The sequence below is a fragment of the Cervus elaphus genome, chromosome 19 (genome assembly GCF_910594005.1).
Source record: "Cervus elaphus chromosome 19, mCerEla1.1, whole genome shotgun sequence".
In the NCBI taxonomy this organism is placed as follows: Eukaryota; Metazoa; Chordata; class Mammalia; order Artiodactyla; family Cervidae; genus Cervus; species Cervus elaphus.
The window spans coordinates 5,089,274-5,106,242 of record NC_057833.1 but is presented as its reverse complement, the minus strand read 5'-3'; the positions used below and the strand labels follow the sequence as shown (position 1 = coordinate 5,106,242).

The 16,969-nt window shown below is 45.5% G+C and overlaps 1 protein-coding gene across 5 annotated transcripts in view; it reads right to left on the bottom strand.

The window, feature by feature from the left end:
- MED12L (mediator complex subunit 12L) overlaps positions 1 to 16,969 on the bottom strand; it is a 347,579-nt gene that overhangs the window by 288,906 nt on the left and 41,704 nt on the right. For all 5 annotated transcript variants that reach the window (XM_043874754.1, XM_043874756.1, XM_043874753.1 and 2 more), the window contains one exon: positions 14,470 to 14,629. In XM_043874754.1, coding sequence (XP_043730689.1) covers positions 14,470 to 14,629 — 160 coding nt within the window. The remainder of the gene's footprint in view (positions 1 to 14,469; positions 14,630 to 16,969) is intronic.

Here is a 16,969-nt window from a genome sequence, read left to right as displayed (position 1 = left end):
GCAACCGGGGGAGTCTGCCCCTCTCTGAAGTTCAAGAGACGGGTGCAGGCAGGGGAGGGAGCCTGAAGAGAGGCGAAGGCCTGACGAGCCGCTGTGAGGAGGGAGGGCTGACACCCCCAAAGGATAAGGGCCCTGACACAGCGATGGAGAAGTAACCGCACCACTGTGAGGCTGACAGTTAATGCCGGAGGAGCTCAGCGTAAAAAGGAAGCCAGCGGCCAACCAAGGGAACGGGTGGCGAGGTCGCAGGCAGGGAGAGGAGAAAGGAGGGCTGGTGAGGAGGGAGCAAGAGGGACCTGAGTCCCAAGGCGGCCAGGAAACTGCCTGTCCGTCTGCCTTCGAGGTGCGGATACCTGGGGACGGCACTCGGCACTTGTTCAGTTTTCCCTTCTTGTCATCAGGTCTCTGATTCCTGTTCTCAGGCCAATGCAGACAAGTGCTAACTGTTACTCTTAGGGTCCTTGTTATCGCTCAATCCCGTCAATGCAACAAAGCCGAGACTCCTGGCAACTACGGAATCCGATTCTAGCCCCTGGAATGAGAATCTCTTATCCCCTGTCCATCAGCCTCACCACCAGCTTCTCACCTCACCACAGCCTGCAGGATTCCTCCTGACGGAGGGGTGCATAAGAAACTCCTGCCCCCAAGGGCCCAACCCCTGCTGGGGGGCGGGGGGGCCCAAGGTGGTTGTTGGAGTTAACGTTACAGTTATCAGTGGGGAAGGAAATGGCGGCCCACTCCAGTGTTCTTGCCTGGAGAATCCCAGGGACGGGGGAGCCTGGTGGGCTGCCGTCTCTGGGGTCGCAGAGTCGGACAGACTGACACGCCGCAGCAGCAGCAGCTATCAGAGGGTAAGTCCCTCAAGTTTCTCCTGACTTCTGATTATACCCGAGTGAGTGACGGCCTTGGCCTCACTGAGATCGATATCCCTCTCACGGAATAAAAGGGAAGATCCTTCTCCAAATATCAAACTAGGCGTTTCATTAACCGCTCAGGACACGCTCCCACCGCCTTCCCCGTCAGGAGACCAGGCCGAGGGTTTCATGGCCCCAGGAGAGGAGAGCCTCGGCAAGAAGCGGCCGGAGGAGGAGACAGAGGAGCCCACCTCCGGGCGCTCCTGAGTAAAAGGGGGCCCCTCCTGAGGACACGTGAGGAGGAGACACAGGAGCAGTGCTGGTCGGAGGTCCCCTGCGGCCCCACGGGACACCCCAGAGCTGCTGACGTCAGCCACTCAGTCACCCTCACCCTTCCCCCAGCTTCTGCCGTGGAGGAGGCAGCAGAAAACCCCCATCATTCGCAGAGCAAAAACAAACTACACTTGCCTCTCTTTTTTCTTTCCTCTTTGCATTTGTGTTGAAATTTAATTCCATGATCCGTTGTGCTCTGAGTCAAAGTTCCTACGGAAAGAGCAGCACTGTGTTGACTACTTAACGTCCTGAACGCAGTTGCTGTCAAGTTCGTAATCCTGAACAAGTATCTTTCAGAGGAACATGAGTACAAATACTACAGGGATCATATCGCCAGATAACCATGCCATGCAGCAAAGGCTTTAAAATATAAAATGATTACACAGACTGTGCAGACCCATCCCCTTAGTCATCTCCTCCAGCATCACCTGTTTCTTTGGGTTGTCTTTTTCTGGAGACCCAAGACTGGCGTATGACACATTTATTTCCATCTGTGTCACTCTCAGGGCTTCCCAGCTGGCTTGGTGGTAAAGAATCCGTCTGCCACACAGGAGACTCAGGTTCAAACCCTGGGTCAGGAAGATCCCCTGGAGAGGGGAATAGCAACCCATTCCAGTATTCTTGCCTGGAGAATCCCATGGACAAGAGGAGCCTGGCAGGCTTCAGTCCATGGTGTCACAAAGGGTCAGATAAGACTTAGCTACTGAACAACAACAACGTTACTCTCACAAAGACGTTCCAACTGACCATTTACGGACCCTTAATGTGTTTTCTACCCTACAAATATAGTCTATTGGGTTGGCTAGAAAGTTCACTGGAGCCAGCCTGTAACACTGTACAGAGAAAACTACATGAACTTTTTGGCCAACCCAATATATATCCCTCAACTCCAAAATCATGGTGAACTGAAACAGGCCTAAGAGCCATTTTATTGCAGATTTCACTTGGAAGATTATACACACTTTGTCTGAAAATGACTCTGAAACTCAAGAGTATATCTTTTTTAATTTAAAAAAAAAAAAAAAGCTTTCTATTCATCAAGGAATTAACATTCCAGTACAAATTACAGAAAGGAAAGATCCAGCTTTTCTAAGTCATTACAAAGTTAGTAGCGTAGAGCCCCTTACAAGAACAAGGTTCTCTGGACACAGCATGAAACAAGCACAAATTTTCTGAAATGAGCATAAAAACATGCACTAAAGATACACATAAAAACACATTTCAGAAGATACAAAATAAACGTAGTAGCAGTTCCTTCTGAGGTACATGTTGAGGGGTCTGGGAGACCACAGGAGGAGACAGGGAAGTGAGACTTCACTACGTTCTTCTGAGTATTTTACTGTGGTCTTCTAGCATGAATATCTGTGATCTACTTTCAAAACAAAGTTGTCAGTCATGCAAGCAGCTGTCTTTCCTCAAAATCCTGCTTATGCTTTAAGCAACAGATCTACAACATGCACAACCAGTGAAAACCTCACTGAATATTGAGCTTCTTGAAACACCTTTCACACCTCTCGCCAACATCACTCCCCTGCCTCCGACTTAGTCACCCCTCTGATACGAGCCGCTTGGAAACTGCAGAGGACAGAGACCCAGAAATGAAATGAAATGAAAGTCCAGGAGCCAACTTTCTGTTCTCCCACTTTTCACAGATTTTTCTCAACCCACTTAATAAATGGAGACACCCAGCTACCTCAGAGGGATTCTGTGAGGACATGCCCAAAGGACGATATATAAAACCAGGCTGCAAACTACAAAAACTCCTTGCAGGCAGACTCACATGTATGTACTAATAATTCATAAAGAGCAAAGAGCTAAATTTTCATTAAACTGGGATGCTGCTCAGTATTTTATTATAGATGATTAATTTGACCAGGAGTCAGTATTAAAAGTGACTATAAAACAGAGAAAGTGTTGAGTGGCAATGGGTTCTGAACAGGAAATAAAAGACCAAGTGATTCACCCAAACCAAGACCAGAAGTGGCAGTGGTAAAGACCAAGGCAAATATAGTGCATGTAACAGAACGATAAACGTAACTCGTTTGCTCTCAGTTTGCCAGAGAGGAAGACAATTAGATAATTTAGGATCAAGAAATACTTTTTTAAAATGCAAAAGCAAAACAAAAATTTCCCAATTTTTATTTAAAGGCTAGATTTCTTTAGGGCCCAGCTCATACTTAATTCTCTCAGAAAACCTCCCCTAATTTCTCCAGTCTCCCATCACTTCTTATAGGATTACAGGTAATTATGTTCTGACTATGGCTGTGTGTTTTCGGTATGCATCTTGTTTCCACAAAAATCCTTTAAGGCAGCCCCCTTGAAGGCAAATAGCACAGCCTCCTTTTGGTTAAAATTCTTCACAGCATCTATTCCAATGCAGAGAATCTTAATATACCTTAAAAAAAAAATAATAGATCACTCTTTACTCAAGTGAAACATAACAAGCTCTCTGAAAACATTTTCCTGAGAAATTCAGAAGCAATCATGAGCAGACATTACCTCTGACTTTATCAAAAATTTAACTGATCATAAATACACACACACCCAACAATAACCCCCACATACCAGCATTCCAGCATGGAACAGGCTGTAAAATTTTTACTTTAGAAAAAGCTGAAATATGTTTCCACAGGGTGGCAATGTGGAATGCAGAGTTACACTGCAGCATATTAAACTTGATGAAAACTTTTAAAGGTTATACACTTTTGAAGATATAAATCAGGAAAGTATAATGGCGTTTGACAGAGGTTAGGGGAGGGGAGAGAGGGGAAGGAGGAGTTTATTTAACGAGTATAGAGCTTCAATTTTGCAAGATAAAAAGTTCTGGAGACCAGCTGCCCAACAACGTTCAGACAGTTAAAGACGACTGTGCTATACACAGAAAACGGTTAAGATGACAAATCTGATGTGTTTTTTACCACAACTTTTAAGTCTCTGTAAGCCTTACATAGCCAATTAACTGAACAGCTACACACCTGGAAGAATACAAAATTCTTCCCATTTTTGTTTCAATCTTAAGCAGAAAGTAGCTGGCAGAATCAAGAGTAAGCTCCTGAAATATCATTTAAGAAGAACTAAAACTGTACTACATTACCTGAGCTTCCTTCAAATCTTTTGCACAAAACACTTTTTTTTACAGCAAGATATCTTCCAGAAAAGGCATTAACAGTGCAAAACCAGAGAGCAATAATTTGAGACTGACATTAGGCTTGGCTGACTTTTTATTCATTAACATTTCAAAGTTACACCTGCACATGTCTTAAAGTCCAATAGCTGCATATGATGTTGTGAAAAACAGCAGCCTAGAGTCCATAAACTCCCCCATTTTCCATTCTCCAAAAGCAGTTATGTTCAGCTCTTTCATTCACTGTGCTTCTTCGTTTACCGCTTTATCTCTAAATGACGGACTTGCTGCTGTACTCCCTGATTTTAAGCATTATCTGCTGGCCTCCTCCTATAGAAGATGGTGGGGTAGGAAGCTCTCTTCCACCTCCCACCAAGAGGTTATGTACTCACATGTTGCCTTTCTCCCATCAAATAGATTTCAATTCTGAAGCCAGTGTATGTTTGCAGCAGGGGAACCAAATAAGTAACCAGGTCCTTGTTACTGAAAATCATTTCACTGTCCATGTAACAGATACGAGATCAATGTGAAATCAATAATAATCTCTAATGTTAAAGGGAAACATTAGAGATAAACTGGAAATAGAAATAAAAACTCGCATATGCATGCACAACACATTTGTGCACACACACACACACAGACATGTATGTATCCATCCATCCACTGACACGGCTTAGATGCCACTGCACACCTCATGGCAATGATCTCTTCAGCATTCAGATCTGGCTCTCTAAACACCATTCCCCACTAGAAGGAAGCAGAGTTCCACACAGAAATGGCTGACTGCAGGCCTGAGGCAGAAAAAAGTATAAGATGAGCCTGGAAGACTTTCTGTGCCCACAAAGGAGGTGCTCTAAGTCAAACGGTATCATGTCAAAGGATTTACAGAAGAGCCTGAAGCATCTTCCACTGGTCACCTCTGGACTAAACAATAAAATGAACAAGTATAACTGGCTGTAAAATGCTGAATGAATAAGTATCAGTAACCCCATAAAAATGACCAAATATAAATATTTTAAAATCAGAAAAAAAATTAGAGAAACTCATTTATTGAAAAGCTAAACACGCAATTGCAACAATTCTTACTCTGAGAAGTGATAATCATAGGAAAAGAATTTAGTGTTTACTCTGCCTTTTCAGAAAAGAATTATGATTTATCACAGGTGATGAGGGATAGCCCATTCTTACAGAAGAATGTCAGTATCTAGCCATTGCCAATGAAATGATGGTTTTGAACTTGATTCATCAATGGATGCTAAACTTTCAGGTGAAAAATTACTGAGGAATGGGAAGGATGCAGGTGCCAAAGTTGCACCCATAGGTCCTGTTCCTCCTATTGGAGAGTGACTTTCAACAGACAGCCAGAGTTACGTCACCAATTAAAACGTATCTTTCATGCCTAGGTAAAGTATGAGTTTAAATTATGCTTATACAGGCACATCTGTACAGGCTTTAGGGTTATTTTCATAGTAAACAAGGTGGATACCTCCTTACAAATAAAAGACAAGCCACACAAGAAAATGTGGAAGCAGTCTTGACTTGAAACTCAAAGCTTGTCCCTGGAATCAGAAAAAGTATGCACCATCTTCAAGGACCCGAACTGAAAGTAAGCTGGTTGGCTTAGATAAGAAACCAGACTGTCAATTATGTGTTTAGCAGGGCTTATTTTTGCAGTCCAAATGGTTCAGTGAGTATGTCACAAATTAATTACCCACTGAGCAAGACGGGGAGCTGTTTCTTCTCTGCTTTGGGGGGATGATAAGGACAGTGGTTCCTAGAGTACAGTCAACCGAGAGAAGTCTCTCATCCAACACAAACACCCAACCCAACAAAACCTCAGGGGGAGAGAGGAAATGACTGGGGGTAAACAGAGCAGTCCATGGGCAGTTTAACCACGAAAAATTTTAATCTTCTTCTGTTTCCCCCAGAAAAGGGCCTCATGTCCAAGATATGTCTTGTCACTTTTCACCGTATCGAAGGCCCAACATTTCCCAGCCAGAATTAGAGCTGCCCATCTTGCAAGCAACTTCATCTCTCTGTCACTGCTTGAGCAGCCTGGGCTTTGCTCCGCCCTGCCTGCTCCCAGTGGCGTTCACGGGAACAACAGCGTCCCGGCCGCTCTGATGCTGACCACAGCCACGGAGCCCTGCAGCCTGGGGTCTGCCTACCTTTCTCCTTAGCAACACTTCTTGGCCCCTGGGGCCCAGACCTACAACATCCACACAATCCCTCCTGCGCCCAGCAACCCTTAGGCCCCAGCGGGGAGGAAAGAGCAAACACTTTCCAGAAGGTCCACTCCGTCTGTGCCAGCACGTTACTTAACTTCTGAGGCTCGGCTCCCTCATACACAGAACGAAATAATGAAACCTACATTGCAAGCATGTTACGATGATTATAAATCATGTCTGAAACATTCCCAGGACAATATATAAAATAATTAATAGAGACTGGCTAGTAATAACTGGGGTCCTAGTGCAGACTAGTTACACTCTATATTCACCGGCCACTCACTACGTGGTGGACACTGTTCTGAACGCCATAGAAGTACTGACTCATTTCATCCAGAAGATGCTATCAGTTATGCCCACGTACAGACAAGAAGCAAGGAGGGAGGGTTATAACAGTAACAGTGATGAACGGTCCTTCCGCGGGTCCCCACCACCCTGCTCCAGCAAACACGCACGCCAGCCTTTCGTCCCAGCCCCACGGGTAACCCACGCGCCGGGTGAACGTAAACCCTGGCGGTTCCGCGTCAGACCTCCTCCTCTGCTTATCTCATTCTTCAGCCAGAAATGCCCTTCTCTGCTCAACAGCCCCCAAGCCTGCCGCCCCGCCACCCCCAGCCCGGAAAATCCTGCTTCTTCCAAAACTGCACTCAAATGTCACTTTCCCTGTGGCCTCCCTGGGCTTCCCAAGTCCTCTGGGACTCCGTCTGCATTTCATTCGCGTCACTGTCTCCTTGCCTTCCTCCACCGTCTGGACTCTTTGGCTATGTGTCCACTCCCCCTGCTGTGAACACCGAGGGGGCAGGGACCACGCTCTCCCCCCCGTCCCCACTGGCCAGGCACAGCGCCCAGCAAAAGCCTCAGGGCAGAGCCAGGACACGTGTGCTGAGGGGCTCCATGCAGCCAACACATCGGGGTGCACATGTGTGAGCTGGGGGTGAAGCACCTCTCTCACAGGGCTCCGGAATACTAAGCGAGAGCTGGGACAGAGGAAACACACAGCCGGAGCAATGTCTGCGAAGAGATGGGGAAGACCGCATCACCGCCACCCGAGCTGCCCCACGGGGGACCGACTGCTCTCACACGACAGGGAACACCGTCCCGGGGCCTGACGGCAACAGTGGGAGCAATCCCAAGGCTGGAAAGCTCACTTTCCCAGCACACGTTGGGAACACCACAGTCCTGCTTAACACAGGGTTGAGAGCGGTTCCACAATCGTTCCAGAGATGCTGTTTCAGAAACAGACTTAGAGCGAGCTTTTGGTACCAGGGGGAAGGGTGGGAGAAGGAACAGCTGGGGAGTTGGGATGGACATGCACACGCTGGTGTGCTTAAAATGGATAACCAACAAGGACCTACTCTACGTGTAGCACAGGGAACTCGGCTCACTGTCTGTGGCAGCCCGGATGGGAGGGGCGGTTTAGGGGAGAACAGACGCATGTGTGTGTACGGCCGAGTCCCTCTCTTGTTCCCCTAAAACTACCACAACACTGTGAGCTGGCTATACCCCAATACAAAATGAAAAGTTTAAAGTGGGGGGGGGTGGGGGGGAGATGCTGTTAACAGTTAACAGCAATAATGATGGTAAATACTAGATTTATATGATGAATTCATAACTCAGTAGCTCAGCAACAGTAAGACCCCTCCTTATAGCAGAGGAGAACATATAAACAGACAAGGTTTGTGTTACTTACTGTAAAGTCATATTTCCCAATCTGTTCAAAGATTTGAATTACGTAACTGTGTAAAGTTTCACTTTTTTATTTTTATGTATTCGCTATACCATTTTAAATGCTTTTCTCTGGTGAACTTAAAATACTGAAGACAGGTATACTTGATTGGGGGCAGGAGGAGAAGGCGACGACAGAGGATGAGATGGCTGGATGACATCACCAACTCCATGGACATGAGTTTGAATAAACTCCAGGAGCTGGTGATGGACAGGGAGGCCTGGCGTGCTGCGATTCATGGGGTCGCAAAGAGTCAGACATGACTGAGCGACTGAACTGAACTGATATTTGTTTTAAACACAAAACTCCATTCAATTCTAAAACATCTCTAAAATCAAATATGTGTCACGCCTAGTGCTTTCCCTCAAGTCTGTTAACACTAATATCTACTGGACAGCATTTACTAAACATCGTGTCCACCTGTAATCTCTTATTTTTTCAGGTCTTGTAAAGAAGGAGAACTAGTTTCTTCTCCCAAGCTTACCTAAATCACTTCTATTTTAAAATCCCGGTCCCACGTGGTGCTGGTGTAAAGAATCCGCCTGTCAATGCAGGTGACGTAAGAGATTAAAGTTCAAGCCCTGAACTGGGAAGATCCCCTGGAGGAGGGTATAGCAACCCACTCCAATATTCTTGCCTGGAGAATCCCATGGACAGCAATGCCTGGTGGGCTACAGTCCATAGGGTCCCAAAGAGTTGGACATGAAGTGACTTAGCACTCATGTCCACTCTGATGTTAGGATTTGTCCTAAATGCAGTTTTAACCACGAAGCATTTTAATCTTCTAATCTGTTTCCCAAAAAAAGGGCCTCACGTCCATGATACAACCTTTGAGCCCCTTGAAATTACACATGAAACCTCACCCAGAAACCCAAGGCCCCTCTCACCCCCCGTCACTTTTGGGTACACACTACACTGGATACCTCTTTGCCCTCTGCAAGTCTCCCCAGGGCAGAAACTCACTTCATCTACATCTGAGATCTGTAACTCTGCATAATGACAGTGAAGATTTCTGCATTGCCACATTTAAAGAATTCACACAACAGGTCTGCTCCCTTGTTGCTGTTAGCCCACTTAACTTTAGGAAAAACTCTCTTCAATAAAATCAAACAGCAGTGCTTTATAGCTCTGTTCCAGCGCTGAATGTAGGAACTGAAAATAAAACATATGTTTCTATTACAAAGGAATAAAGGCCATTTCTACGGAAAACACTTTACAAATCCTAAGAACGATCATCAAGACAACAGAAACCATAAAGCCAATGCCAGAAGAGGGTGACACCTGACCGTCAATCTTGCCCCAAATGTGCTGAACGGTTCTTTTCACCATCGCAGCCAGAACACAGACACTATTACTGCAAGTTAATCTTCTGAAGTGCATGCAATTTAATCCAACCCAACACATATATGTGTGTGTATACTTGTTTGGCTGTAGAGCTTGCTAAGAGTGTGAAAGTTGCTACATTGCAGCTATGTCTACACAACCAAATGCTTCCAAATACCCTGTATCATTTGCTTATAGAAGCTGAAGGAGGTGCTGAAGACAAAGCATAAAGTGAGACGTACCAGGTGCAACAGAGGGGTGGCAAATCGAGATCAGATATTTGAAACTGTGAGCTCCTTTCTTATAGTGTAGCATAGATAGTACACTACTTAAACACAGGTAAGAATAAAGAAAGAGCAATTGGATGTTTACCTAAATTACTTCTTGATTTCAAAGGATAAAATAGCAAGTTTTCAGGGGAGAAATCTGGGAGACACCATCTCAAGGTTATCACCACCGGTCCCGGGACAATGTGCTGGGAGGAGCTGAGACACTCACAGCAACGCCTCTGAGGCGTTCCCACCAAACGTGCACACCATGGATCTGATCACCAGCAACCGGACAAATACAAACCAGGGACGTCTGACAAAACAACCTGCCTATCCCCTTCAAACATGTTAAGGTCACAAACAAGAAAGGCTGAAGACCGTGACGATGAAAGGCTATGTGGACTGGATCAGGGTGGGGGTACCTACAGCTGAAGAGACTCAAGACTTGACTTTCAGTCACCCAGCCACACAGCAGGGCCAGGACGACTACAGCCCACAGCTCTTTCTGAGATGCTGGACCTAAGAGGTTTGGGGTGGACTCCTAAAATTCATGCATTTTTAAAATACTCTTAGCCTTAAATGCTTACTTTTAAGATCAAAACTTTTATACTCTACCATGAGAAAAGGACAGTGGGCAAGTGACTTTCACAGATTTAACATTCACACTTTTTAGCACACATAACTAGTCAAAAAGACTATGCAATGCTTTGTAAATAAACTGAATTGAAAAACAGAATCATGTGTGTTATGTGGTTTATGAAAAATGAGAAAACACAGCTAGTGGGTGAAAGGTGAACCTAGTCAACTATCTGTTGTGGTTGTGCAAACAAAAGGAAGTTTAGCTGGGGGAGGGGGGGGGCCGCAGTTTAGAAAATAATCCCCACCCCAAACCAACTGGTGACGCTGGTAAGGATATTAATAATAAAAGTAATGAATCTGGGGCTTCTTTAGTGGTTCAGTGGCTAAGACTCCAACCTCCCAAAGCAAGGGGCCAGGGTTCAATCTCTGGTCAGGGAACTAAGATACGACATGCCATAGCTAAGAGTTCACATGTCACAACTAAAGCATCCAATGAAGACCTGGTGGAGCCAAATAAATAAATAAGTAAAAAGGTAACAAATCCAATAAGAAGTCCTTGATGTTCTGAGCTAGACACTGGAGCCAGGCATTCCTCCATCCGGCAGCAGAAACCATACATCCAGGTGATCCATTTATATCTGGGACCCCTAAAAACTCTTAACCATACATTCGTCACAAAAGGTGGGAGTCTATCAGATTTTAATTTATCCTAAAATTGTTTTACGGTTCATCTGAATCATTCCTGCAAAACCCTTTTTTTTGTTTGTTTGTTTGTGGGGTTTTTTTTTTGGTTTTGGTTTTTTTTTTTTCCTTTTTGTGATTGTGACAGTTAAAATCAGGAAAACAGGAACAGGAACAAGTTATCAAAAAATATGAAGAGCATCTAAGGAATGACAGAGGATTCTCTCCGTGATAGCCAGTGATGCTGAAAATTTCAAGAATTACAAACTGGGGCAAACTAGAGAAAAGAAACCATGTACGCACTATCCAGCCCTCACCCACCCCACACACACACACGCCTCCAGCCTAATTATCCATCTATTCTTCTTAAGCATTGCTGAGCATCTTCTGTGTGCCGGGTACTGCCCTAAGACACCGAGCACAGAACATATCTGACAAAACACCTCAGGAAGGAACAGTACAGTTCAGAGTCAGAAGAAGTAGGTGACCAATGAATTGGAATATAATAAAAGCTATGAAGAAAAACGAAGCAGGACAAACAGACAAAGTGACAGGAAGATGACATTCTGGCTGCAGAGGTCTGAGAAGGCTTCTCAGAAGTGTCCTCTGAGCGAGGCTGGGAGCAGGGGATGGAGCAGACCCGGGGACCACTGCGGGCGGGAGGGAGCGTGGTACCCACAGGTCAGTGCCTGAGGCCACGCCAGGCACTCAGGCTGCTGCGGACCGAGGCGCACGTCTGAGAGGACGCTGAGCACCGGTGTGGGCCGTGATTTATGTCCTAGCAGGACCACTCTGGCTACAAGTAGGAAGTTGTCATTAGAGGACCAAGAATAAAACCAGATCAGCTACAGGGCCTGCAAGAAACAGGGCAGGCGTGGGGCAGGGGAGGGGGGCGGTGCTTTGGGCCAGGGCAGACGCAGTGGAAAGAGGAATACATAGTTGGACTCTGGCTGTAGTTTAAAAGTAAACAGGATTTAGGAGGGAGTGAATGCCGAATTCTGAAAGATAAAAGCCCAGAAGGACTATGTCTTTTACCCTATCCACCCGGTGACTATGTATAACATTTACTGAGGAGGAGAAGTCGGCAGAAGGAGTAAGTTTAGGCATGGTAGGAAATTAAGACTTTCACTTGATACACATCAGGTTTTAGATGCTAGTCATCAAAACAGAAGTGACGCGTAATCAACTAGATATCCAAGCTGTAGGGAGAAGTATTAACAAATGCAACAGATACACGCAGAGACAGAGAGACAGAGAGAAAAGGTAGATAGAGAAGTAGAGAGAGAGAGGAAGAAGAACTGCACATACGTGTTTGTGTCTGAATGAAGAAAAGTTCAAGAAAACACGGAAAATGAGAAAAGAAACAAACACGGTACTGTATCTGCTTCAGCACCATTTGAAAATGCTGTAATGAGAAGGTACTATTTTAGTAATTAAAGAGCAGGGGGAGGCGTTTCTTCAGTTTCCCCCAGTAAAATAATAAGCTAATGAAAAAAAAAATTAGGGCTTCTCTCATAGCTCAGTCAGTAAAGAAATCTACCTGCAATGCAGGAATCCACCTGCAGGAGACCCAGGTTCGATTCCTGAGTCCAGAAGATCCCCTGGAGAAGGAATGGGCAACCCACTCCAGTATTCTTGCCTGGAAAACCCCATGGACAAAGGAGCCTGGCGGGCTACAGTCCATGGGGTCGCAAGAGTCAGACACAACAGACACGACTTAGCGACTAACTCACCAATGAAAAAAATTAGAAACAGAATGAGTGAAAGAATACCGTGAAAACAACACTCTGAGACCACCGTTGGTAACTTGGTGAATTATTTCCCCCACTGTTTTCTTGACATTTACCCACGGACACACAGACAACAGTCTGGTTTGGCTTTCTAGGTACAGTTCGTGTTTGCTTGTTATTTTGACAGACATGAGATAATGCTAAACTCCCTGAAATCAGGCCGGTTTTTTTGCTTTGCTTTGAATCTAAGTTTCCATGCTTTTAGGGTTCATCAGGGCTCCCTCCGCCTCTCCAAACGCCTCACGCCCTAACTCACTCACCTGGGAGCCCTGGCCTCGGAAGCCATCTGAACTTCCCATTCCTGCTCCTCCTCAGAGCTCTGCAGCCGGGGTGGGGGTGGGGCGTCTGTCTTATAAAACCATAAGCGCATCTCCATTTCATTAAGAATTCTTTGTAAACCTAATCTCTCAGTGGGATCTGTATGTGTCATCCTCTGCGCACATTTCTAATGCAGCATCACATCTCCTATAAAGCAGGTTTTAGCACTGCCTCAAGGAGTCACTGTAGTCAGCCAAAGAGTGGAAGCTCTGACTGAAAACAGCTTCCCTTCAGTTCACTCAACAAATGCCCACCACAGCGCGTGTGCGAGCGGGTGACAGACACAACGTCCTAAAAGACAGTTTCAGACAGAGAAACAGCTGTGAGCAAACAGCAACACGTGAGGACGGAACTGGAGGAAGGTGGGAGAGAGAGGGGATGCCGTTTATCGGGGCGCCCCAGGAAAACCTCCTGGGGAAAGGACGCTCGAGCAGAAGCCGCAGGGAGAGAGCGAGGCTGCGGACCCTGGAGAAGAACAGGTGTGTGACGCGCTGCTCCAGTCGCATCGGGCCCTCCGACCCCGTGAACTGTAGCCCACCACTCTCCTTTCTCTGAGGTTCTCCAGGCAAAAACACTGGAGTGGGCTGCCATGCCCTCCTCCAGGGGATCTTCCCGACCCAGGGATCGAACCCGCGTCTCCATCGGCTCCTGCAAGCAGGCAGATTCTTTACCGCTGAGCCACCAGGGAAGCCCCACAATCCAAGCACCGGGGAGGAGGAGGACAGAGGCCCCGGGAAAGGGAGGAGCCTGCACGCCGGAGGGACAGACGGAAGGCTGTGTGGCTGAAACGTCGCGCAAGAGGGGCCAGATCACGGATGGCCCTGCGGGGGAGAATCGGGGTCTTTATTCTTATTGTGATGAAAAACTACCCTAAAGTTATAAACAGGAACATGAAATGGGATGGTTTAGGCTGAGCAGACAGCATGGCGGCTGCGGAGAGACTAGAATGTCCGGAGCAAAGATAAAGGCAGGGGGACCGGTTAGCAGACTGTGACCATTCTCCAGCCAAGAAATGGGGTGGCTGGAAGCACAAGTCAGTCACAGCGGTGGTGAAGTGTTCAGGACACACTTTGCAGCTAAGAGCAACCGGACGTGCTGAGAGAACTGGGAATCTGCCTGAGGAAACAGAACCAGCCCCCATCTACACCACTCGTGACTTAGCTTCACCAACGGAGCTTCTCAGTACTCAGCTCGCAACACTGATTTACAGGATAACTTAAAATGCATCAGACTGTCTCACTTACCCAAATTGGGATCAGTGGCCGGACGTTTCTTAATTTTCGCTTCAGAAATGGCAGAATAATAGGCACACGTCATCTTGATCAGCCATGTTGCTCGAACCATTGGCACTGAATACTTCGCTAAATATGCAAAAACATCTTCTTTTTTACTAAGGATGGGAACCTAGGAAGAAATAACATATTTATAATCGTCCCATATTATGTTCATCACTAGGCCAGCCTAAAGAAAGGGGAAGTGAAAGAAAGAGGCTCTAAGTCCATGCTGCCTCTGAGAAAGTTAATCCTGATGGATTTTCAAATGGCACGTGTGGTTTTTAAAAAATAATAAAACATTTTAAGCAAACTTCAAGAAAAAAGAATTGACACTATGTTTAGCACACTGGCGGTAGAGTTTTATCAGTTGTGCTTTCTTATTTATAAAAACAAATTATTTTCAAGCTCTCAGATGCTGAAAGCTACTCCTCACATCAACAATAGAGGGAAATAATTTCATGACAGTCCTCCAAGGAGTTTAATCTCGAAATTGGAAAGGACAGATCATGAGAAAAGCTATCCCCACTCTATATCTTATTGAATGGCATTTTTGTTAAAGCTTTCCAACTGTACCATTTCATAAGAATGAAAATTTCCAGAAAGCTTCTAAAAGAGCCTTTAGCCAAAATTTTAAATAGAGGCTAAAATGATGGCTCAGTGAATCTGCCTAATAAACACAGCGCTAGAAATAGCTGGGTAATTAATTCACTGGTTGAAAGTGGGCACTTGAGGCAGTTAATTATTTCTTCCAGACCACAAAGGTACTATTTAGCAAATTAGGATCCCAATGTACTGCTGAATGGCTTGCAAGAGTTAATCCGGTCTTGTAGAATTCCTCATAAATACCCTAGGAAGAGCCCATTCATCTATACATATCTATCCAATTTATGAATACAGGGTAACACAGTGGACAAAGGGCACATTGGCTACAACGCAGCACTCTGGGAAAAGTGAGCTGGAGAAGCAGGCGTCGTCCCAGCCCCAGCCCCCAACTGCAGTGAGGACCGCTGTGTCTCATTCCTGGCCCTGGTCTGTGCGATTAAACCCATCACGCCCAGGCTCTTCACGTATGAATGAGATAAACTGATCCTGTCCACTTCTCAGCAGGGTGAGGAGGATAAAGCAAAAAAATGACATTTATCAAAATTATGACAACTTTCGTTGTTGCCAGTTCCAAAGATTTCTCCATGCCCCCCAAAATATTCTCAAGCCACGGACTCTACCCTGTTCTAAGAAAATTCTGGAAACCACAATTGTGAACATCACTAGCCCTGGTTTCTGTGCCCCAAAGTCTTGCTCGATTTTGTCTTAAAAAATCAAAGCTTCCAACCAGCTAACTGATTCATAAGGCACGGCATTTTTCTTAGTTAGCCAGTGGCTTAGACAGTGGATTTTTTTGCATTATACATTTGTAACAAACTTGACAACTCACAATCTTGGTACAGTGTAATCCTAGAATTAAAAAGTGGTTTTTGTACATAGCCCTTCAAAACAGGATACCTTTTGCCTCTGGTTCTTCCCAAAGAAACGTCAAGCTGCTCCAATGATGAAGGAAAGCTGCCTGGTTGGAACCTGAGATGCAGTGTGTCCATACACTATATTTTATGGTCAACGTAACAGACTTCTGACCGTGTGCTATCCCTGCCGAGGTTGCTGATGTTAGAACGTAACTCCCATGACAGAGGCGACTACCTCGCTCACCACAAAACTAAAAAGGGGCTGAAAGTGACGCAGCCTAAAGCTGGAAAACATCCTCTCTGTGGATCACATTTTAACAAGAAAACTTCCTGAACATTTAGCTTACAAGACCCATCTCTCAGGGAGCACAGGCTTGGGTTCACTATCGTTCAGGCGGGGAAAAGGAAAAGCACGAGGCCAGACTGCTGGATTTTTCACTAGGACGTACAGTACAGTATCAGGGAGTTAAATTTTAGCTGCCAAGGTCAGGTTCCCTGCTAGGTAAGATGTACCAAAAGACTATGTATTATATACAAAATCAAGGCCCAAAAATGAGGCAGATGCAAAAAGTAAAGTTAGCATCTCCACAGAAGTATTACTAATAGTATCTTTATAGAAGCCTAAAGGATGTCTTCTGAGCGGCAACGGACAAGAAGGATATCCCCAGAAGCAAGGGGTACATTTTGATCATGCGAAACGTTTAGATGAAATAGCGGGCAAAGCTGAGTCTCCCATGAACAGCACAAGGCAGACCTGTAGCTCACTGCCCTTGCTGGCAGAACCCTAAGAAAAACGGTTGGCTCAAATCAAGGGCTTTGGAATTCGGAAGAACATATGTGAAGAAAGTTATTTAATTAAGGAAGAAAACACATTTTGATGGTTTTGTCAAATTTACAGTTTGGGCCAACTCAGGAAGGAAAATATGTTTACACTGACTGAAGTATGACTTCCTACAGAGATGGATTCCATTTTCAGCCAAGAAACCATCTGACTTCAACTGGTAGCTGAACCC